The 24,492-nt window shown below is 39.5% G+C and overlaps 1 protein-coding gene across 1 annotated transcript in view; it reads right to left on the bottom strand.

Annotated features, from left to right (window-relative positions):
- Positions 1–927: 927 nt before the first annotated feature.
- BMPR2 (bone morphogenetic protein receptor type 2) overlaps positions 928–24,492 on the bottom strand; it is a 103,113-nt gene continuing 79,548 nt past the window's right edge. The window contains exons 6-13 of the mRNA XM_056496664.1: positions 23,430–23,660; positions 20,104–20,218; positions 18,406–18,566; positions 17,190–17,337; positions 16,071–16,207; positions 12,300–12,472; positions 9,993–11,239; positions 928–8,351 (exon numbers count right to left, since the gene is read on the bottom strand). Of these exons, the coding sequence (XP_056352639.1) occupies positions 8,101–8,351; positions 9,993–11,239; positions 12,300–12,472; positions 16,071–16,207; positions 17,190–17,337; positions 18,406–18,566; positions 20,104–20,218; positions 23,430–23,660 (2,463 nt within the window). The 3' untranslated portion in view covers positions 928–8,100. The remainder of the gene's footprint in view (positions 8,352–9,992; positions 11,240–12,299; positions 12,473–16,070; positions 16,208–17,189; positions 17,338–18,405; positions 18,567–20,103; positions 20,219–23,429; positions 23,661–24,492) is intronic.

Below are 24,492 nucleotides of genomic sequence, written 5' to 3'. Positions count from 1 at the left end.
GCCTCATTTTGTTGCTTCCTCCTTATTTATGATGGCAAGAAATGAAGCTCCTCATTCTGTCTGCCTTCTTTCTTTGAATTTTGGAGTTAGTTCTTTGGCCAGAGACTTGCACTTACTTGCTTGCAAAAACCATCACTGTGGATAGAGAAAAATAAATTAACAGTAATTGAGCAGGAGAGACAAAAACAACAAAGCAACTGAGCTGCAGGACGGATGGCACCAATCTGTGTGTAGTGGAAAAGTGTCAGTCAGTGGAAATCTGCAGCATCCTTCTACCATAACTCATTCCATCTTTTTCACTCCTGCTGGATAGGACAGCAGCTCCAGGCTGGGGAAGCTTCTGCTTATAAGAATGCCAGGATACTGTCTCTTCATGGGGAGGGGGAAGTGCCATAGTTTGTGTGGGAAGGGTAAGGGGTTATTCTTTTTATTCTTTTAATTCTTTAATTCCTCCACATACCAAGTTGCCATCAATCCTGTGCTCTCCCCAAGTGCCAACCAAAACTGAAGGAGAAAAGTATTTGATTTAATACCTCTTTCTCCTGTTTTCTTTTCCTGTTTTTTTTGCATTTACACTTAGCAAGCAAAGTGTGACAAGAGGTCATGCAAGGCCTGCTGCTCTGAAATGTCTGCAAAGCCAACACAAGCACCTGACCTGGCTGCCCTGTGAGAAAGGGGCAGAAGGGACCAGGACACTGCACCTCTCCAGCAAGGGCAAGCCCCAGTGATTCCTAATGCACAGGACTACCTGGGACCTGCTCATGCCAAAGGTGTCTGGAAGTCTTATTCATCCCTTGGTAATCAAAGAATTCCTTATCCTCCAACCAACCAACACAGCTGCAATGGGGGTTTCCTCTTCTTCTCATTCCTGGAGCACGTTAGTACTCGTGGCCAATAATGCCATGAACCACCAACAAAAGACCATGCTTTTTGTCATTAATATGATCTTTAATAAATGGAATAATGCACCATTTTTACAGCAAGCCTTTTCTCTCAGGCCTAAAGAACAGCCTTTTAAATGTTCTTATCCAATGCCTCTGTATCAATACAATCTCTTTATTTAGGTTTATATATAACAAAGCAATTCTTACAAGTATTCATAGAAAACTCTGTAGTGGCTTTAATAATGTCAGCTTTCATAGTGGCATCCACAGATGATTAAAACCCAAAAATTAGCTTTTTATTTCATACTCACACTGTTCCATGTAACACAACTTATACAGCATAGCAAGGGTATTGGGCAGCTTATACAAAAGAAATAACTGAAAGCAATTATTTATAAATTCACACATGATATTTCCTCAGTCATTTGAGAGGAAAACCAAAAATACCCGTTAACAAAAGGGTTCTGATGAGACTCCATATTCTAGGATTTCTCCCCCTCTTCCCCCAGAAAAGCTCGCTCTGAAAGTAATGCTCTCTTTACAGTCTTTCATAAGGAAAATGGCAGTTTCACATCTTATTTCAGCCTTTACAGAAGACCAAACCCTAGAAATTCATTCTTGCCATGTTTATTTTCTTCTTATACTGCATTTAGGGGGGAAAATAATCAACAGCGATTGTAAAACATGATTCCAGCTTATATAAATGTGAATAGAGCTTTCCTCTAGAGACAAAAAGCAGACAAGAAACATACACAAACCGTTTTAAATACATTTCAACAGTGTGAAAGAGAGAGAAGAGTCACCAATCAGGAAATTCGAAAGTGACAAATGAGTCAGCTATAACTTGGAGTTGCCTGTTCGTTCTTGTGACTTCTTACAAACTACAAAGACCAGAAACATTAACTATTCTCTGAATAAACAAGACTGAAGTGTGAAACTTCATGATACAGTTGTGAAGCACAAAAAAGAAAGTGAATCAAGTGCTCTAGAAATAAACCTCACACATTTGCTGTCCTAAAAATAAGTGAACGGGCTACAGAAGTGGAGGTTTGGGAGACCTTGGAACTAGGAAGTTATAAATGCTAATTATTTCTGCTTCAAAATAGTTACCAGGTGAGATGCTGTGCCCCATGGACACACTCCAGTGATATAGCTGCAGAAGCCTGCAAGGACTGGGAAGAAATCCTTCCTTCCTGTGCTGTGGAAGCTTGGTGTATGCATTGAAGTTAGCGACTTGCAAATTCCAACAACTGCTGATGAAAACAGCAACAGGCTTTGCAAAAAGCTGATGATTACACTATGAATTAGCATAACTCCAACTAGCTCCTGCTTATTATGCACATGTATATATTAAACCACAGTGAAATGAACAGAAATGGCCAGAAAAAGTAATTTGTATTAATAATGCACTGCTAACACAGACCTGCATGGAGCCCAGATCAACAATAAAGGGCCTTGGTGTAAATGAGGATTTATCTTGAACCATTCCACTCCCACTCCCCCAGTGCAGTTCCACTTCTTGCCAAAGCCACAGCTGCCCTGTGCTGACCCAGCTCCACAGCCTGAATCCCCCACCAGCAACAGCCAGCAAGGCTCAGGAGCCAGGGCTGCCCCTGCAGCCCCACATTCCACATCAGCTTTCCTAGGGCTAATCCTCCCCAGAAGAGTTTAACACCACAGCCAGCAGAACCCACCCCTCCTATGCCCCAGTCAAAGCAGACTCCTGCTGGCTTCCAAGAGCTCAGCCATGAGGTGCCCACTCCCTCAGAAACACAGGTGCTGAACATAACATCCACTTGGATTTGCAGGAGCACCCACATCTGGTACTGCAGAAATGGAAGTTCTGCCTCCAATTTTACTCAGTCCCCAAATTAGAAATCTGATTTGTTACTTTTTCATGTCAAAACTGAACCTACTTAGGGGATGCTGAGATCAAAAAAGGGATGTATTTCTATAGCTACAGTTTCATATGACAATATAGAAGCCTAAAATGTAATTGGATTTAATGGACTAAAATACTATGTTTAAATGGCAATCACATATATAACTATAGCTACTACATAAAAAAGCCTTGTAAAAATTATCATGTGTTAAGTGTTTTGGGTTATTTTTTGATCTTTGAGAGAGGTATCTTAAATGACTCAGCTTCAGATAAAGCTTGTCATGTGCATTCCCAGGTTTCCCTCTCTCTCTCCCTGTCTCTCATAAATTCATTCTGCCCAAACAATCAGTGACAAGTCTGTCACAGGAGATCTTGAACTGCTGGACTATGTGTCACAGTCTGATCCCATCTTGACTGTGATGCACTACAGACAATTTTAAAATGGCATATGAAACCCACCCCCAACATTATTCTTTCTACCAGTGCTACCATCTGATGCTGTAACTCACAGAATTTAATCCTGGAACTTACACACAACATACATATGCATCTACATACATACAGAGCTACATAAAAATATATAGATCTGGCTTCACTGCAATATGTATAGTTTTTTCACTGAAGAAAGCTTGAGGCTGAACAAAAAATAGTAAGCATGTTTTAAAAAGGTAACTATATTTACCTGTTAAAATGGGTAACCAGGGAGACCAGACAGAAAAGTTCAAATAATCCAAATTCATGCAAAACACTAAGTTGTCCAGTCTATGATCCAACTTTCAAAGACTCCTCAGTCCAATTTCAAATTACTTAGATGAGCAGCTACAAATCTTCAAATTAGACATCAGGTCATTTATATGCTACTGTATTTGGCAATTTTTATTTTTATGGCTTAAACCCAGCCTATTTCAGCAATGGGACCAGCCATCATTTTTATACAAGTAAAAATTACAGCATAATTAATTTCTAATGTATAGACTAAATATGTAAATTTTAAAATTCTCCATAATTAGGCAAGAAATGTTAACAACAACATTTCAGTAGCAAAAAGGCTATGAACTTTTGTATTTTTCATTAAAGAAAATTATAATCTAAACACAGACACAGTAATGTTATATTAGTGGATATGTTTTAACATTGAAAAAAGGAATATCATTAGAGCAAAATGCACTGAACACCATAACTAGGGCATTTGCAATGTATACATACATATTTTTAAGTAAGAATTCATCACTATTAAGTTTGGGCCAATGATTTATTTCACACAATTAAAGAACTTCCTTATTCTCCTCTCTGAGGCAGGCAGGATTCCAGATTTGTTTTAGAGAAAGCTGACAGGTAGGGGGATATGAACTTTCTGAACATATTTATGAGGTGGGCGTTTTTTGTTGCTTGTTTCCTGAAAATTGCCAGCATCTATCTTGCATTGTTTTGTGCCCAGTGCACCGAAAAAAAAAAAAATCAAAATGTGTTGCCTTTGAAAACTAGGTAAATTTTCTATGTGAAAACAAGAGACAAACAGGTGGTACTAAGAAAGCTAAACAAGAGCAGAAATATTGTTTCTGAAAACACTCTAATTATGATACTATCAGATGGCTTTCTTTTAAATTAGAAATACCTTTACTTTAGCTGTGCAGTGTAAGTGCATCTTGGAGTTTCAAAAAAGGCCTTGGTAATACTAACTGGCTAGCATATGAAACTGTAAAGCATTAAAAACAAATTCAGGGAAGTGTTGCAGATAATCTGACCTGTAAATACCAATTTTAGAAGACATTTGTTCAAGGGGTTAGAACTCACATTCTAAAAACTATCTCTATTACAGGAAACAGAACAAGAGGCAATGCATTAACCTAAGCAAATCTCCTGGCTTCTACTAGTGAGCCATCTTCTATACCTAGCAAGATTTTGGATTTTGTCTTACAGAGACAAACATAAAAAATGTTTGCTCTATCATTTTACTTGAATTCTCCATTATAAATTACTATAACAAATATTCTACTATTGCCTATTTGTCAGTGGCACAACTAATAGGTATTTACACTACCATTCTATTTTAATTTTGCTATATTTATCTTGTCAGCAATACACATGAGAAATTGATAGAAAATTATCAACTTTCATTATTTTAAGAACCAAAGAAAATAAGCAAAATCATAACTCACAAGGAAATGAATCACATTTGTCTTCCTTGTTTACTGTACAGTATCAATTGTCCCTGTGTTTGATTTGTAGGAGTCTCTCTCTTAGATGTATTTTGTTTGGTTAAGGATGATCCCCTGTGGCACAAGATAAAACTCAGTATTATTTAACTTACTGAGGAAGTATTCTGTGGACACTGGATTATGTGCTGTGAGGAAAAAAAAAAGCATTACTACATTAAAACCAAACTGCTAATCTTATTTCATCTAGCTGTGCAGAATTACAGTATTTTGACACCTACTCAAGAGTTTTCTTTGACTGACCTTTAAAAAATAATAGATTTTTATCTATTTAATCTATAGGGTATTTCATGATAAAGTACATTTTTTGTCATCTTACAAATTATATTTATCCATGAGAGATTGCACAGACAATCTTGCTACTAATTATAATTCATTCCAAAGGCTCTCCAGCAAGTAATAGAAATAGACAAAGGAAAGGAAAGAAGTATTGTTTAAGAATGTTGAAGGAAAACTGCAGAACATTTTTATCTGGTATTAAAGTTATTCTGATTGCATTGATCACAAGAAAGTTGGATTTCTTACAAAGGCATGGCCTGCAAAGAAAGGCTACAAGACTGGTGCAATTCTGTCTCAGCAGAAAGAAGCAGCAGTCAGAGAAGTAATTTTTCTCTCCCCAGAGTTAGCAAGAGTCCTAAATACTGTTTTCAGCCCACATTCTGAAATGCTGATGGATGATACATGCAAGGCAAAGCAAAAGTCATGGGGAAAGGAGTGAAGAACCCTCAACACCACGCTAGGGTGCTCACCAAAAACACCACTGTACACTCCAAATGGAGACTCACAGGAGGCCACAAGAGAAGAGAGCCACAGTGAGCAATATGAACAGAATGCCAGAAATTCTGATTCAGGTCTTGAAACCCAGCTGAGCAACTGGCAGGTTTTCAACATCTGGGACATGAGACTGCAGCAGATGGGAAGCCAGAGAGTGAATTAAAAGTCAAATCAGAAGAAGGCTGTGTTTTTAAAAAGGGGAAATATAACTGTATTATACAGGGGGAAAACATTATTATGCCTCAGAGACAAGAGGTACTATTTGAATTGGTGCTTAAAGAACACAGGGAGATCAAAATGTGCCTTGTGGCTTGTATTTCTATATCTACACTTAATCGAAGTCTGGATTTATAGTGCTATCTCTTGGAGATATCTAAGAGAATCTAAGACATGTTAAGAAGCATTACAAGAGAAAAATCATAGCAATCAAGCACAAGCAAGGGATTTTGGGGAACAGCAAGAATCAGATGCAAGCAAGGCATGTATTAGGTTAGCTGTATCAACAGATAGAGAAGATCAAGGTTGGCAAAGTTTACCTCAGGGAGAAAAAATGGTGAAACAGCAAGGAAACAAATGAGCTTAAGAGCAGAGAGCATCTGCTTCAGTCAGCTGAAAGGAGACAGGCTGGGGGAGCGATTGTGTGCTGCCAGTATCCTGCCACAGGAGTCTGGCAGGCTGACTGAATTGATTTTCTTTCTTTGAACATCACCAGTTTTCAGATGAAGTGATAAATCTTTGCTTGTTACCAAAGACTGATGTGTTACACCTTTTTATACCCAGATAGATTTTACTGAAGTGTTTTCAATTGGAAAGAATGTTTCCCAGGTGGAAAGCTATTTCTTAGGTGGAAGGAGGTTCTAACTAATAAAAAAATTAATTTTCTTTCAGTAGACAGTAAAACCAACCATTCCAAAAAAAGGAAAGGTTAACTTGAGATAGTGAAAAAAAATTATCTCAATACATATTACACTCACATTCACTGACAGCTAAAATCAATGTGCATACAAACTGAAAGAAGGGACTAAGCAAAGGGGAAAAGAAATCCCCAATCCTCCCCCACAAACACCCATGAATTTTAAAAGCATGCAATAAATTTTAACAACATGAATGAGGGCCTCTAAGAACTCTGAAGGGAGGATGAGTTTCAACTCAACTTGGCAACAACAATCAATTAGGATGCACCCACCTGCATAAGTAATCAGGCTGATTTTTACCCCATACTGTCTGTAAGGAGGTAAACCAGGAAAGACTTGTGACTCATCACAAAATTGTTTTGTGCCAAGTAAGATTCATTATTTTTTTTCTCTGTGTAAACAAAATACACAACCTATCTTCACTCAAGCTTTTAAGTATGACAACTATTAATATTTCTGAATAAAATGTATTTTTCAATGTACATCATTAGTGATCTAAGTAAGGTTTTACATAAATACGGGGGGTGAAACTGCACACAAAATAAAATGGAAAAAATGGCTGACACTGTTTCCTTACATCTCTTCAACATTTTGTTACTCCACTTCACAGGCTGGCATCTACTACTATAAAGGAAACACATTTTGATTTGGGAGGATTCAAAGAAAGGTACGGAGCTCCAATTTTTTTTTTTGTTCCTGTTTTAAAGCCCTTTCAAGTTGGGGGAAATTCATGCATTGTCACCTCTGAGCACAATGTGATATTGGCAGCTGCTTCAAGCTGGCTACGATGTGCAAAGTTCACTGTCATGACCGGCTGACTGCTCAACTGTCAAGGAAAAATTAACAAATACCAAAATGGGAACATGTGGCAGTTTTAGAAACACACTTTTCAATAAAGCCTACTGTGAGCTATAGACTATTGCACATTTCAACATGACACAAGGAAAATAAAGGGTTCAAAAGAGAATACACTTTGTAACATAGAAATATACAGACTAGCTTGTGCACAGAAATCAAAACATGGTTACAAGACACCACTGCAGTCAAACCTGTCTTATAGTCTGCTTATGATCTTAGTGACCTTAAGAAACTGGTCCAAACTGATTATCAGCAATACTTTTTTTTGTTACCTTTTTTTTAAAAAAATATTTTGAGACCACATCTTCGATACACATATATATATTCCGTGGTCAAAACAGACAGACTGAACTTTAGCGATACTAAATAAAAGTGCAAAAACGTTCAAAAAATAAAACAAAATAAAAAAATATGGAAGCATAAGCTAAAAATTTTCTGCATAGCTGAAATCTATTTAAAGCGAGTCCTTGGTAGGGGTTGCTGACAGGAGGAGAAAGCAGTTTTTTAAAACGTCTTCTGCATGTTTGTTTCAAAGAACGCAACAAAAAGGTCATTTGCCGGTTTGAAGTATTTCACAGGCAGTTCACCCCTGCGTCCTTAGAGACCATGGTGGTGGCACTGCCCCCCTCTGCAAGGTAGACAGCAGTGCTGGATTTGGGGGGCACTGCCTGCTCACTGCCGTTGTTGTTGACCTCGCAGTGCAGCGGCTCCGTGGAGATCACCCACGTGGACGGGCGCCAGCGCTTGAGAGAGTACGGCGTCTTCACACGCTTCTTGATCTTCTCTCCTGAGCCTGACTTGCCATCCTGGCAGGAGTCACCTACTGAAGGGAAAAACAAACAAAAAAACAGAACAGAAAATAGTATTGTGAGGAGGCTAAGATTAGACTGGAGTCCAGGGTTGTTACTTATGTGAAACAGAACGAAAGAACAAAATCTTTAAACACAGAAATAAAGGCTTAGATTCTGCTCTCTGTCAGAAATTATTTCAGTGCAGTAATTTGTGTTACCTGGAATGCACATTGGCATCAAACAGGAGAATCAGCATTTGACATTTGAGGGGCTTTTGCAATCATAGCATCTTACTTTACCTGTAATGGGAGGTACAAAAACATGTTGCTACTACAGGACAGCAAAGCTTAAAATTTAAATAGTGTTTAAATTAAATAATAATTTAATTAATTAAATGGTAGGTCCAAAATCCTCCTGGCAAAGCATTTCACCTGAAGACAAAATGGTCCATTCTCAGTTAAGATATTAAGTCAGGATTTGGAATGCTGGGTTGCAAAACTGGCAAAAGCATTTTTAATCACGATTAAACTTCAGCAATCGAAATCTGATTGTTAAAAAAAATTTACACAACCCCTTCTTTTAACTTAACCTTCAATTAAAGAAAGTCACTGCAACCAACTTCTTTCTTCATCTCGGTGAGACTTCAACTCAAATCAACATGTTAAGACAAAAAATTAATGTTTCCTACTTAAAAGGAAGGCTTACACATTCCATTGCTGAATATTCAACTACATTTGTTGAAAGATATGTTCTGGTTTGGTTTTAAACCTGTTATTTCCAAAGATGCCTGGCAACTCAGTTTACTTCATTAGTATAACAGCACCTTCCTAAACACAGTCACGAGATTTGCAAGAACCTTTCAAGACTACAGTGACTTCTGGAAATATATTTGCTTTAAAATGCACACCAGGAGATCTTTGCAATAGCTCAAACAGGCTCAAATCTAGAGGATGTACTTAATTTAACTATAACTACAGAATTACATTCTTAAAAAGGAGAGCCCCACTGTAACCTCAGACCTCTGGCCATAAAACTCTCAAGGAAGTTACACTGAAATAAACTATTAAGATCAATTCCTTCTCTAATTTCTTGGATTAATTTTTATGTACATGGCAAACTGATGAAGAATTGCTCTAATTGTTGGAGCTAGGACAGCAAAATAGAAAATGCCTGACCCTCCATTTGGGCTGGGCTAATACAGTAAAATCAGTTTCATTAAAATCATGAAGCATATAAGTAGTTATTATAATAAATTATTTTAATTAATGTATTTTAGAGATAGTTATTTTTGAGAGAATGAGGAAAAGTAAGGAAAAAAAGATGTAAGATCCCCCTGCGGAAAAAAATAGGACACTTTTTGCAGCTACTAAAGGTAGGAGCCTTGCAAGGAATAATGAAAATTAACCTAGAGACAAAATGGATGGGTTAGAAAGAGACAGATTTATTCTGTGTATGTGGAAGGATGATAGTTATCTAATATACTGGAAATGATGGAGACAGGACTTAATGAAAAAGACTGAAATCGTGCTGAGAGAAATGACATTTATATGCGATTCAGTAAGTATGCTTTAAGGAGAGGCAGGAGAGACAGAAACAATTTCTATTCAAGCAGATCAATGCAGTTATTCGGTAGAAAGGTGTCAGGGAAGCCGCTCAGTCCTGCAGGCACTTACACTGCAAACTGCTGCTATCCAAAGTACTCGTGGCCGACAGATCCAGCGAGTTGGGTCTCTGTGCTCTCCTGGGCTGGCTGTGCCCGGGGTTCCTGGCTGCAGCCTGGCTGCCGGCGGCCGTGTCAGCGCAGGGGTTGCTGTTGTTGTTGTTGGCGTTGGTGCGGCCGGCGTCCAGCGGCCGCTCCCTCCTGTCGCCCAGGCGCTCCAGCACGCCCTCGTCGTGGCCCACCTGCTGCTCCCGCCGCAGCAGCGGCTCGTGCTCGTCGGGGCTGGAGTTGATGTTGAGCCGGCTGTCCTCCCCGCTGAACTGGTTCTGCAGCATCTCCTGGGCCCGCTGCGCCGCCGAGCCGCTGCCCTGGCCCGAGGGCACGGCGCCGTTGGCGAACGGGGCCGCGCCGGCGTGCGAGCTCCGCCCGGCCACCCCGTTCATGGTCACTGTCACCACGTGGGGCTCGGCGGCGTTGATCGTGTTCATCTTGGCCACGCCCGTCTCCACTTGCTTCAAGTTGGATTTGTGCTTGCCACCGAATTTTAGCCGTGGCTCCTTTGTGGAATTTTTGGTGTTTAGAGGGAGGCTGGTAGGCCTCTTGGGAAGGTTCTGCTGCTTGGGTAGAGGATAGACCTGAGCAGACGGGACATCTGGAATCAAGCACGCCTGACCATTGGCAGCTTGTGTGAAGTCCTGCTGTCCTGTCACCTCTACTGCAAGTTTTATCAGTGGATAAAGCAAGCTGGAGCTAGTGCTGCTCAGTGGATCCGGCCCGCTAAACTGCTTAAGCGAATGTTCCATCAGATTCTCGTCAGAGCTTTCTTTCAGGTTCTTATCCACTTCTTTTGGATCCAATTTATTTGTCTCCAAGTCCTCCTCTGTTAGCTGCAGGCAAACAGGGGTGGGCCCCCCCGGCTGCATGACATTTGTAGTGTGCAAGTTTGTCTCATCTGAGTAAGGCATTTCGGATATGGTGGTCATGCCGGTGCTGGGAGTGAGGCCAGCTGTGTTGGTGGTGGACAAGCTGGTGACACTTGTCTCGGGACTAGGGATGCGAGCCTGTGCCTGCTGCCGCTCGTAGTTAATGGAATTTCTGTTCTTTTCCCCTGAAGTCAAGGGTGTAGTGGACATTGAATGTTCAGAAGAAATGTTCTTCACTATGCTGTCAGCATGGTGGATTGAATCTTCAATGTAGGAAGAGGAAGAATAATCTGGGTATGGCCTTATTTTTGACACACGTCTGTGATGTGACAGATTCCTTAAGAAAAAAAAAGTGGTATTAAGACCGTATATGTAAAAATCACCTCATACTATATAATGCCTCTCATTTAAGAAAGCTGAGTGTCTTTCTGTTTCTTTTTGTGCATAAACTAAGAACAGATACAGTGCAAACTGAAGTATTTCAGCAACTTCATTGAAAAGTGCTGGGGATAAGAAAATTTGTTTTATTAGGGCAAAACTTCATCATGGATGTTATTTCCTAGGAGAACAGTAACCTTCTACTTGTCCAATATGCTGTTTGTCCAGGTGGCAAAGTACTGCTAAGGTTCTGTTCTAGATACAGAAAAGTGATGCTGAAGAAGGTCAACAAAAGCCCAACAGAGAAGATCAAGAGAGTGACTCTGGGAAAATGTCACAAGGTCCTAAACCAGGAAAACTACTATTTTGACAATTTAGGTATTCTATGATTTGAACATAATATTTTTTCATTACAATAAACAGTCAAATACAGCAACATTATTATTCTCTCAAATCTGGACTTCTAAAGTATACTATTAAGCACTAAAGTCAGGTCTGCAAATCCTTATTCCCTCTGGATCATATATAAGCAGAGAACAGCACCTCTCCTGCTGGGGTCAAAATAACAATGACTGAAAAAATGGTTCTGCAGTGTGTTAACTGAAAAACTACAGGTTTGAGACTTGGTAATTTCCTGAACTCATACTGATTGCAAATTCACAGTTTAACAAAACACTTTAAACAGAAGTTTGATGCACCATTTAGCAAGTGTACTTAAAGACAATTCGCTTTGTCACTTCATACCATGGCAAGCCTGCTGAGACAGTTTGCCTAAGCTCAGTTCAACTGGCTCCCCTGTGAGAAATATAGTTCTGTACATAAAAGATGCCTGAATTCTGGGGACACACAGGAGATCCTCAGAACACAAGTAGCTGGGATTCTGTCATGCAGCACCCATTTGCAGACTATGTAACACACACCACTCAATGGGTGCAGCAAGCTGTAGCTTGTCCTGGAGTGAGCCGAGTGCTGCACTGGGCATTTCCTGCTGACTAACCCCAAATGTCTTCTCTTCTTACCTCTCATTTTGCATGGCAGTTGACATAGGGTTGACTGTTGGACTAACTGATTTATTTCTCTCCCAAATCATCATGAGTTCTGCCATCCTCTCCTCAGCACACTGTGCTGTTAGTCGAGCTTCTGCATCCTGATCCCAACAATCTTCAATTGTTTCTTTAAGTGACCTCACAGCCTGCCAGGAGACAAAACCCCTTTAAATTATTTTACCTTTATATTGTGCTTCTGATTTACTGTTTTATGGCAGCATTCTGCATGCCTGAAAACAGTCACAAGCTGGTGAAAGAGAGAAACAGAGGATACACAATTTCATTCAGAGCTAATTTAACCTAATAATTGCAATATGCAAGTCTAATATCACACCTCACATACACACATCAATGGGGAAGACACTTAGGAAAAGCTACATTCACCAATGCTCATACAACCTTCACCTAGCCCTCTGATGGATGCATGCTCTGCTCTCTCTCCTTGCCTTATGGGAGCTGTGTACTAAAGATTGCTGATATTCTGGAAATGCTGCCACAGTTATTCTCACAGCTCTGCTAATGGGCGCTGCCTTGCTCCCCTGCACTGAATGCAAATAACAGCCTGTTCACTTCATCATCCTTGTCCTCCTCTGTTTACCACAGTGACATCCAAATGTCTCATGAGTATAAATGGATTTGTCTGCACCATGGGAGGAGATTTTTGTTGCACTTGTTTTACAGGTGGAGAAACAGAAACACACACGTGTTCCTGGCATTACACTGTGGGATGAACTGTACAGTCAGGACTAGAGCTCAAGACCTCCAAAATGTGCTGCCATATGTTCAGGGAACTAGAGAGGAAACAACTGAAATTACAAGCACTGAACACTTCTGTTTCCACTCCATCTGGAGTACAAAAGCCAGGCAGACATTTATGGGCCCCTGCTGCCAGTCTATGGCCCATGGAGAGGATCTGGTTTGCCAGCACAGCCCACACCTACAGCCCAGCTTTAACCTCTCCAGCACTGAGACTGTGCATAATCCCAGCTGGGCACTAAGGCATTCAGTGGGTCCTGCTGAGTGTCTCAGTGCCAGAACTGCCCTGTGCCCTGCTGGCACTGGAAGCAGGACTAGCTCTGAGCATGAGCCAGGAGCTCCCCACCCACAGAGTGGGCTCCTGGCATTGCCTGCACCTGGCAATCACTGCTGCCTGGGATGCAGCTCTGGCTGCACAGGTGGGGACCAGCTCCCCCAGGAGCAAACCTCTCATCTCCCTTCCCACAGCACATCACAGAGGGGATAAGCCATATCTTCCCCTTAGCTGAGGGACATGAGTCTAAAAACACCCTCAGGGACAAGGACAAGATAGGGTACTGGATCCATTTTCCCCTCTCATAATAAAATGCCTTCATTCAGCTTTTAGGACTTGATTTCATCACAATTTAGACTAAGTCAATGGACACCTTGATCTCCTGCTTTGCCTCTTTGCAGGACTCTCTCCTACAGCAAACCAGCAGCAAACAACCAGTGTTTAATTTGATACTGTCTGTCCTCCAGCAGATCCTTTCCTTTTGATGTGTTAAGGATCATTAAAGGAACACAGTAGAGACTCTACAGACAGTTATCAAAACTGAATTTCTTCAGAGTCACATTTACCACAATTATGTGTTTTCTATTAATTTCTGGTTGAAAGACAACTATGCTAAAATTAAGCTACTTACAAGTACTAGCACTCATCAAAAAGATAGAAGGGACCAGAAATCTGCATTATTCTATTATTCTGTTAATATCCTTCAGAGCTGACCTCTGAAGTCAAGCATGGACCCCACATAGGCAAGTGAGACAAGAATACTGTAACATTTCAACCCAGTTTAAAGCCTTTTAACTATTTTATGTACATCCTGTGTTCAGGTTGTTGCTTTATGCTGCAAAAAACAACACTGATAATCAAGATCTGTAACATAACAGAGATGGTTCCAGGAGCAGACTAAGACTGCATGAGTAACCACAAATCAGCATTCTACATCTTTTGAGTATTTTAATTATGTAATTTAAAAAAAAACCCACATTATTTTTAATTTATATTTCTCTAATGAAAAGGACAAATGCATTTGTTTCATAGAAGAACTTGCATGAAAGTGATATAACCCAACATATCAGCAGAACTTTAAATAATGGAAAAAAGTCTTTTATCCTATGTATTAGATACAGGAGGTTAGGACATGGTCTAGAGTGAGATTATCTGGAGCTTAATTTTCTACACTATCTGCCCTAGAGTGCTCATTCAGATGTTATCCCAGTCTGGCATAGGGTGGAGGAAGTTGTTTGACACCTGTGATTATTCTCCTTTTCTCTTAAAGCAATGGTGTAGATCAATTCTTAGAACTGGAGTTATCACCATTTTGATTATTCAGAGAAAAAATTAGTAGCAACACAGAGAATATGTTAGGCATTTTAAATATGGGGATCATCTAATAATGCTGGAGTCTATCAGCTTGCTAGAAGATAATTAACATTTAAAATGGTAGTCTGCAAAACAAAACAAACCTTGAACTGTTTCAGTTTTAACTGTTTTCAGGAACAGCTGTCAAGCTTGGTTCTTCCAACGCTGCACTTGCCAACATGGCCATAGTTAAAACAGCTGTTGTTTGATTTCCTATATACTTTGGTCACTGATTTCTCTTTTTTCCTCTTCCCCCCTTTGCCCCTGTGACTGGGTGGCCAGAAGTGTGCAATAAAAGCACCTCTTTGGAAGCTCTGGGCTCAGTTACAACATGTTTTACTGCATTGTACCTGCAGGCTATGCTCCTCTCCCAAAGCAGGTTCCTACTTATTTACAAGTACCAGCACAGGTGAGGCCTTGGGCTCCTCCTTGTCTGCACAGTAGCTACAAACTTATCAACCACCAGAGTCTCTGAAGATTGAAGGGCATCATTTCAATAAGGGAATAAGAAGAAGTATCTTTTAAAAAAACAGTCAAATGTGCCATTTTCATACTTGCAATTAAGCTGTATTACCTTGTATCAGGTGGAACCCAGGAACTGTTTGCATACCACTTTGCTGGTAATAAAAGACAAACAGCCACCTCTAAGCCAAGGGGATTCACATTACCTGACCTTTGCTGCAGATGAAAGCAAGCACAGACTCTCACCAGAGTTAGCTGACTTGTTCTAACTTGTTGGCCTGCAGGAGCAAGGCTGTAAGCCATAGCTACACTCATTCAAAACAACAAACAATATTATGATGTTTATAGTCTTGAAAATAAAAATTGCAGATCAAATGAAGCCATATAAATTTTTTTATGTAGTTATAATGAAATGATTGCTAGGAGCTTTAGCCTCTGCAAATCCAAGTTCAAAAAAAGTTTATTACAATGTTTACCAATTTCAGTTTTGGAACACTGTATTGACATTTTTGCCAGCTAGTTTAGTTCAGTTTTATTAGTTTACAGTTTATTAAAAGGCAAAAAATGGCTTTGTGTTTCTTATTCAGAACATGGAGAACACATGGCCACTTCATGTACCATACTACAGATAGTGTAGATTAATGTGACAGGTTATCTTCTGTATATCACGCTGCAGCATGCAACAACAACAACATTTTTCCTTAAAAGAAATTTAGTTCTCATGTCAATAACTTTAAAAAACTAAATTCACTATTTTAAAAATCCTGACAGAAACAGCTCCGAATCCTTAACTACTAACAAAGGGGAAAACCCCCCCAAACCTAAAAGATTGCTTTTAAGAAATGAGTACACCCTAAAGCTGGTTAAATCATTGTTTCTTTGAAAATATTCTCTCTTACCAGGCTATTCTCCTTCCATGCTTCTGGGAATTTTGGTCTTTGCTTCTCTCTAGACACCAAGACTTGCATATCTTCAAAAGTGGGATGGTTTCCGACTTCAGTCTGGAAAGCCATCTGGTACTCTGGCACAGATTCCCCTGTTAGCAAAAGAAAGAAAGGGAGAAAAATCAATCTCAGATTAAAAGGCAGAGCAAAGGCTTTCAGCTGATGAAAGGCATTATCAAAGTTTCTGTCTATCGAGATGTTCCCCACTTTCCCCCAAGTCTAACTTCCAAAAAAAGCTGAATTAACTGCAAATGAACTAAGTGCTGTTCAGCAAACTTTCAAAGGATAGCATCCTCAGACTCTGCTGGTTCAGTGGCACATTTGGAATGTCTTGGAGCCTGAAGATGACACCTACTTTGTGTGAAAACCCAATGACTGATCATAATCATGCACTTCATTTGAGAGGAAACCCAGTAAGATTACAAGCCTCTGCACACAAAGCACAGCTGTTGGACTGTACAGACTATGCTGCATTTTAAATTTAGTCTGTATGCTGTGGTTTGGGAAGAAGATGGTGGATGGGACACAATCTCAGGTGTAAATTTTAAGTCTACTTCCTTTTCATTCATGTTACAGGTAGGGAGGATTTCCCTGAATTTTCAATGTCCTCTCATAAATAAAAGCACAACTGTCTAAAGGCTACATTAAGTCATAGCATTTTTTCATGATGAAAAGTCTAAAATACACTTCAGGCAGTTCTATGAGTTCTCAGAACTGGAAACACTGGACAATAATATCACCAATAATAATGCTAAAATGACACATAGCATGAGGCCTGCAAACCACCTGAGCAGGTAATACCAAGGTACAACTAGCCAGATAATACCAAGGTACAACTGGCCAGGTAATACCAAGGCATTACTGAGCAGGTAGCACCAAGGCTTCCAGCAGGAACCACGCCTTGCCCTGAGATGCACCATCCTGACAAGCACCACCTCGAACACTAGATGGCACCGATTTAATGGCAGAAGCAATTGAGGGAACTACTTCACTTGCACAAGCTGGGGCTCAGGAGTAGCTGGGCTGCTGGTGCCACTTCCTACTATTCTGGTTTTGTCCAGTTCTTTTCCTTACCTGGGAAGAGGTCTGTACATCTCATGAATATCTCCCAGTAGATAAGGCCCAGTGCATACATATCTACTTGTTTCAAAGCAGATTCACAGTCCCTCAAGTTCACTGCTCCTTCCAGCACTTCAGGGGCCATATAGCGGATCGTACCGACCTGGGAAAACATCAAACCAATGCTCCACATCAGGAAATAATCTCCAAATTCAATAAAGTATTTTAATGCCCTGTTCTGCTTGGTATTTTCTACAGTTAAGGAAAACACAGCTCTTTCCTAATCAACGTCCTCAGCTTCTGGATTCTTACCAGTCTAGTCATAAGAAAACCCTTCCCCTACTCTGTCACTTCTTTGTATGTACCAAAACAAAATTATTTTGTTCCTTACTTAATGTACTCATATGAAATATGATACCGTAGAAGTGTTTATTTTTCCTGAAATTACTCTGTTAAACACCAAGGTATTTATTATAATGGAAGAGGATCCTGCTGAATAGGAATTGTTCTCTATTCCTGGACTGTCAGCAAGGTTCCACCCCTATCTTCTATAGCCAAAGGTTATTAACACTCTTGGGAGATACCTGTTCATTCTCTCTAGGACATGTTTTAGATCAGAGCACTTACTCATCAGTACTTGTAGGACAGTATTTTGTCAAAGGGCTATTCCACATCCCTGCATTTTAACCAGCAGTTTCCCTGTTTCTTTGTTCAGTATGGGAAGATCTAGATGGAGCTCTTCTGCACTAGGTATTTTCAATTTAGCACTTGCTTTCTAAGGGAGAGTGATTAGCACTGTGTAGCAGGTTCTTTGAATGACATATGACGCACAGACAACAACTACACTAAACTCTTTGTTTAAAACAGTGTAGCTTATATTAGATGTTAAGCAGAAGATGCAGAATGGGGTATGTCACCATTTCAGAAAAATTAACACCAAAAGCAAAAATCAAAACCAAAAATGTTTGGTCTTCAGTTAGCATTTGCAGTACAAGACCAAAGGGACCTGTACTACATAATCAGAGAGAACATGGCAACCAAACCTACCTTGTGTCTTATATCTCACACAGAAACTTCAGTCTACCAATCTACCACCTTTCAAAATTGCAGTTTGTAAAGAGTATTTTGAGAATAAAACCAGTTTCTCTGGAGGCTTGAGCCACTCCTCACCCACACTGCAGCCATACCCCATTACAGAAATTGCACCACCTGAGCATGCATCCCAGCTTACCTCGCTGATGGCTGCATTGTCCTCCTCCCCTGGCCGCACCAGCCTGTTCCCAGTTAACCTCATGGAGAGCCCGAAGTCGCTGATGACGCAGGTGCCGTCGTTCTTCACCAGCACGTTGCGGCTGTTCAGGTCCCGGTGGGAGATGGCGGGTTTGTAATGCTCTGCAGGACACACGGACTGCTTGTTACTGTGGGAGCACTCCTACTCTGGCAAAGTGACAGAGCCTCGCTATGTCTGCTCAGCTATGATCAACAGAGCACCAACTTATTTTCTAGAAAGCTACCCTTTCTGCTTCTTCACAAAGAGCTCCAGAGGACGCTGTCTAGAGAAAACTGACTGGCATCCAGAGTTTCACTGTATCTGTATGATGCACTATACCGTTCTAATGTTCGCCAGCAGCCTTCTTCCCAAGGGATATTTCAGCATTATTTGGGCAGTGGAGACATTGTATACTTAAACACAGACCTGCTGCCGCAGCCCTAGCAGCCATTCCAAATACTCTCTGTTATTTCCACACTCCTGAATCAAATGCAGCACCAATTATTCACATTATAACTGGAACTACCATTGGCACTTATTTAGAAGATATGCAGACAATATTATTCCAGAGAGTCTGAATTTGTTCATCTTGTAAGGGATCAGATCTTTTCTAAAGAATAATCTCAGTTGTTCCTAGTTTTTATTTATTTTGTTAGTAAAGCAGCCAGCAGTACAGAACTCGTTTTAGTGTGGAATTTATTCTACTCCATTCCTTCCAAGCATTCACAGACTTTGTCTCTCACTCCTTTATGATGGAAAGCTTACACATTTTCTGGTTGCTAATGGACACACCTGTCTGCATATCTCAAAATGATGACGTTAAGATGATAGCTGCAGTTTCAATGGCACACAGGAATACTGATTTGGGTATTTTCACCACTTTTAATAGCATCTTTAGTTGTCATTCTCTGCTAGTGCTCATGCTTAACATTTGAGATATATAGTTTGAAATTTTAATCCAAACATTAGCACCTTAATGTAGATATAATGAAACCAGCCTTTTATTTACTGCCAAAAACCTAACATTTCAGTGCCAGGCCATTTTCTGCAGCCTGACACATCACAGATCTCAGAATATTTACTTTATAATTATGATACTTCAGCTGCTGAAATACTGGCTGAAGCATGCAGGCAGAGATAGAAAGACCCAAATCAATACATTGTCACAGCCAGTACTCTAATTAAGTACCAGAAGTCCAGCAGTATTGTTTGTACACAGCAAAGATAGCCCAAACCCTCAGACAAAAATCCAGAGACGTGATAAATAAAACTACAGTGGGGTTAGAAGATTTAATTTTATAGTATACAGTTCAACTAAAAATTGCTTTGGTGATTTTTTTCCTTGAACTGCAAAAACAGACACAACAACACATCTGTTTGCCCTCTGCCAGAGAGACAGCCAGTGTTTCAGGTCTTCAGCAATCTGTTGCCATGACACAGCAGCACTGCACAGCTCTGCCTCCTCCTGCCTCTCTCTGGGGCTCTCCCACCTCAGACTCTGTTTTCACACAAGGGTCACAGAGCCACAGCTCGGGCTTGCTCAGAAGGAGCAAGCATTCATCATTTCCTACCCACAGCAGGACAAAAGGAAGGCTGGAATCTACTGCCTGGTAGAAATAAGAATATCCTGGAGATGTCTGCATCCCCTCCTGGCCTTACCTCCTCGAGGCAGCTCCGTGTGCAGGTACGCCAAGCCCCGGGTTATGGAGTGAGCCAAACGACAAGAGCTCACCCAGTCACTTGTGTGGAGACTCAAATATTTGCACAAAGAACCCTAAAAAGAACCCCCCCAAAAAAAGACAAAACAAAAAAACATGGATTAAAATCATTGTCCAGTAGAATAACTCAAAATCTTTTGGAGACTCAGTTTTATCCACTGCTCCTAAAAGGTATAAACCTGCAACTACTCTGTGTTTACCCACATGTTTTAAACACAAGATTTGACTGAAGCTTCATTAAATTCTAGTGCTGCCATTTAATTTCTCTAAAGTGGAATAGAAATCTTATCACAGAATAACAGGGAGGATTGTCTCTAGAAAAAATGATATTAATTATAAAAGTCTTGTTGCAGAACAGAATAAAGGTAACTGCAGACGTAACAGCCTGGGTTTCCAAAAAGTGGGCTTGAGACCATTATCACTTACAGAATACTCAACATCTCTCACAGGTCTTGCTATAAACTATTTATGTTTCAAAACAAAAACAGCCCAAAGGCAATTCCAAATAGGAGTGAGTCCACATCCACTGAAGAAACAGCTTTTCTTGAAAGCAAAGTTAGATGTGTAAAATGGGGGATCTCCTAGTGATTTGTACAAGTTTACACAAGCAGTTTGTCATGCTGTTACATGAACTTCAAATAGATTCTGTAATACATAAAAAAAAGCTGGGAATCCACCTAGAAATAAAGGAATTTCACATTTTTCCTTGTTGTTTACAGCTTTGGAAGAAATATAAGCCTCCAAAAGTCATCAGCTGGCTTTTTTTCTTGGTTTAGTGGGTTGAGATTCCAGCTCATTCTAAAGGAGGCCACAGGATTGTTGTCATGATGTGACTGGGAAATATTCACTGTATTAAACCAAGCTTCAAGATCTTCCTGCTGCAGAGCCTGCCCACCACCTGATGTTTTTAAAGCTAGCTGAAGGCTGTGATTTTATGCTTTTAATGAAGCTAAAAGGATAACCAGGAAAGGCTGTAGTCAAGATTTAGAAAGTGATATACTTGTAATTAGCACTATCATGTCAGAGTCATGAGTTACATGTTAAATTTATGATATTTTTTCTGACTATAACTCTTGATGAAATGGATATTTTAACAATCAGAGATTTATTTGTGTTTTAGAACAATTTTTCTGTTGTTCTAAAGGAACAAGAGTGTCTGATTACTGGGGAAATAATTTTGTGGCTATTACATATTTCCTACTATGTCATCCCTCATAACTGACTCTTTTACTGACCTACTACACCTCAGAGTCTCATCAGAACAGCATGTTGATTGATAAATACACATATCATTCCTTTTACTTGCCTATTTCCTTTGGTCTAAAGGCATATTTGGATGAAAACACAACCTGGGTCAAACCTATCTGTCTTGCTTTCACCAAGGTAACACCAAGAACAATTTTCTCTGTAAAAGTGCCCTGGTTTATGTGTTTTTACTTTCAGGAAGGGAAGTATTTTGAGGGAGAATGATGTTTTGGATGGGGAATATTTCACCTGCACATCTTGTATTGGTTAGTCCTTACTGAAATCAGATTTATGGCTCCAGTTTGAACACTGCAATTCCCTTCTAGCAGGGCTGCCACAGCAGGCTTCCTTTTCTGCTGTTAACTCCATATACAGCAGAACATCTGCTCACTGAATTACAGATCACATTGTGCATTAATTACACCTGCTGTGCACTTTTTCCAATGACTTCCAAACAACCAGTGGATTGATTTTAGACTAATCTTGCTGTTCTTAATACCACATTGGGAAGAATCTGATAATATGATGTCATAAGCTTCATCTGTACATTTAATCAGGTCATTAACAGAGCCTGTTTACATAAGCAACAAGACAATCTTCAATCAAATTACATTTCAATTGAAAATCCTTCCATTCAAGAAAACAGCAAAACCAAATCACTTGTGAAGACAGTTATGCTGTGCCCTCCCAGGAGTATAATACTCACTTGATTTTACTTAACTTCCATTTTATTACATGAAAATATTCCAGTTTTGTCAGAATCACATGCTTTGTCACTGTCCATATGGTATGGGCACAACTGACCTTTTCCATGGTCACTCCTAGTTTCTGCATCTCCTCCTAGATGCCTGTCTTACAAGCTGACATGATCAAGTGTGTTCCCACTTAAAAGTTTTACTTAAGACACTCTTTTTATATTTGTGCTTTGTCGCCTTAAGTTAGTATATGGTGTGTATGTGTGTAAATACATACATGTATTTATGCATTTATTTTATTTATGTATTTCCAGGGTGCATTTAACTTTCAATACAAGCATTTACACAGAGCCTAAAACCCCTAAGACAAGCCATCATTACTGCTACTTAGCACTGTTCTGCTCCTTTTTGCTATTTAAATATGCAGCTTTTGACCTACTGCCTCCATAAAAGATCAGGCTTCAGCCATCCCCGTCACACACTGCACGAAATATGAGTTGGCTTATTTGAGACCAAAAAGCTTGTTAAAAATTATTTAACTGAATAACTAAACTTCTTTCCCATACACAGGCAAAAAAAACCCAAAAAACAAAAAACCCAACACAATTTTTTGCATTTTCATATACATAACCCCCACCTACATCTTATGATTTCTCAGGAAAGCTATTCACATTCATACTGAATAGATTTTGAGTGTTTCTGTGTATGTATGTACAGAACATTAAGTACCCTAATCCATGAATTTTGAGAAATACAAGCATTCAGTTAGTTGAGGAGATTTTAAGATATGGCTCTGGAAAATAAGGCTGCCTTCTTAAGACATGTCCTACATCATCAGTATATGCCACAGAAAGCTTTAAAGAAGATAATAGGATAAAAAGGCACCATGATTTATAGTACCACAAACTAGATTGACAACAATCTTGCACCTATTACAATCCACTGTAAAAAACCTATTTACAGTTACTGAGCAAGGTCATAAAACAGAGAAAATGTCTAAATATTAAGAAGTTTTAAATTTATTAAATCTTTTTAAAGTAAAAACAACTCTTCAAATTCTGTCATTGAATAAAAACAGAACTTGCACCAAAACCAAGAGCAAATACTCCAGAGCTAGGAATTTGTAAGACTACATTTGGAAGCACTAACCAGGAAATCTAAAATGGTATTACAGTAACCCACAATAAGGTCCATTAAAATTGTCATTTATATGGATTGCTTTTACATTACTGTGCAGGAAGCACCTCCAAAACCTCAAGTACATCCTTTTCACGTGGCTATTCTTAGGATTCTTAACCAGTGCAATTGATTTCTTTGCAGCACTTACATTGGGGTAATATTCCATCACCAACAGATATTCCATCCGGCCGTCTGCAGTGAATCTCTCATCCCCCACGATGAAGCGGGCGATGTTATCGTGTTCCATCAGTGGAATCCTGTAAATGTTCCTCTCATTGACAAAGTTCTGGCGATTGGCAAAAGAAAAAACTTTCACAGCAACTGGGCGTTCATCGAGGGAACCTTTATACACCGCTCCGTATCGTCCCCGGCCAATCAACTGCAACAAATAGAAACAATTAGTTCCCAAAACAACAGATCAAAACAAAACCCAACTTTTCACTCTATGAGAACTGTATGCCAACTTTTATCCTGATTTATACTATAAGAATAGTGAAGATAGTGAGTATTTTGTAATAAAAACAAGAATTAGAGGCTATTTTGGAGCTGGAAACCTCAGCACAAGCCAACATAGGTCTTACTAAATTGATTTATAATCTGAATACCCAGTAAATACATCAAAAATAATCTATTCAGTACTTTTATATACATAATCAATAAAGCACATGTGTTTTGTGCTGCTAATTCTCTCACTAACTTTTGCCTCCTAGAGATTTATAGCTTTATGTGATCAATTTCATTTCACTTCAGAAATCACAGACATTAAGCAAAACATTTCAGGTTTTGGACAAGCTATACCTTTCAGGTTAGTAATAACAAAATATGCATTTGTAATGCAAAATACATGCCAAAAGAGGTAAACAGATTTTAACAGAGGGAAGTAATTCCTGACTACCTGTGAATCTTTATTCTAGCCCCCACTATGTTACAGTCTTCAAGAATGCCTTTCACATCTCCATAGTAACTGCAGAAGAAAAATGTCATCTCTACTATAAACCAAAATGCAGGACCACCCTCAATAAGAGCCTTAATTTCTAAAGCCCGGATAATTCCAACTATGTAAGAATTTATACATTTATTTAAAATAATTTTCAGGAAGACTCATGCATGAAACTAAGGATTTAATGAGCCTTTTTTTTCACTTTTTAAATACTTAAAAATGGAGGAGGAAGAGAAAACAGAAGGGATAACAAAAAGTAATGTTTCTAGAG

The sequence above is a fragment of the Oenanthe melanoleuca genome, chromosome 7 (assembly GCF_029582105.1).
Source record: "Oenanthe melanoleuca isolate GR-GAL-2019-014 chromosome 7, OMel1.0, whole genome shotgun sequence".
Lineage (NCBI taxonomy): Eukaryota > Metazoa > Chordata > Aves > Passeriformes > Muscicapidae > Oenanthe > Oenanthe melanoleuca.
The sequence above is the reverse complement of the archived record's forward strand: the minus strand, read 5'-3'. Positions and strand labels throughout refer to the sequence as shown.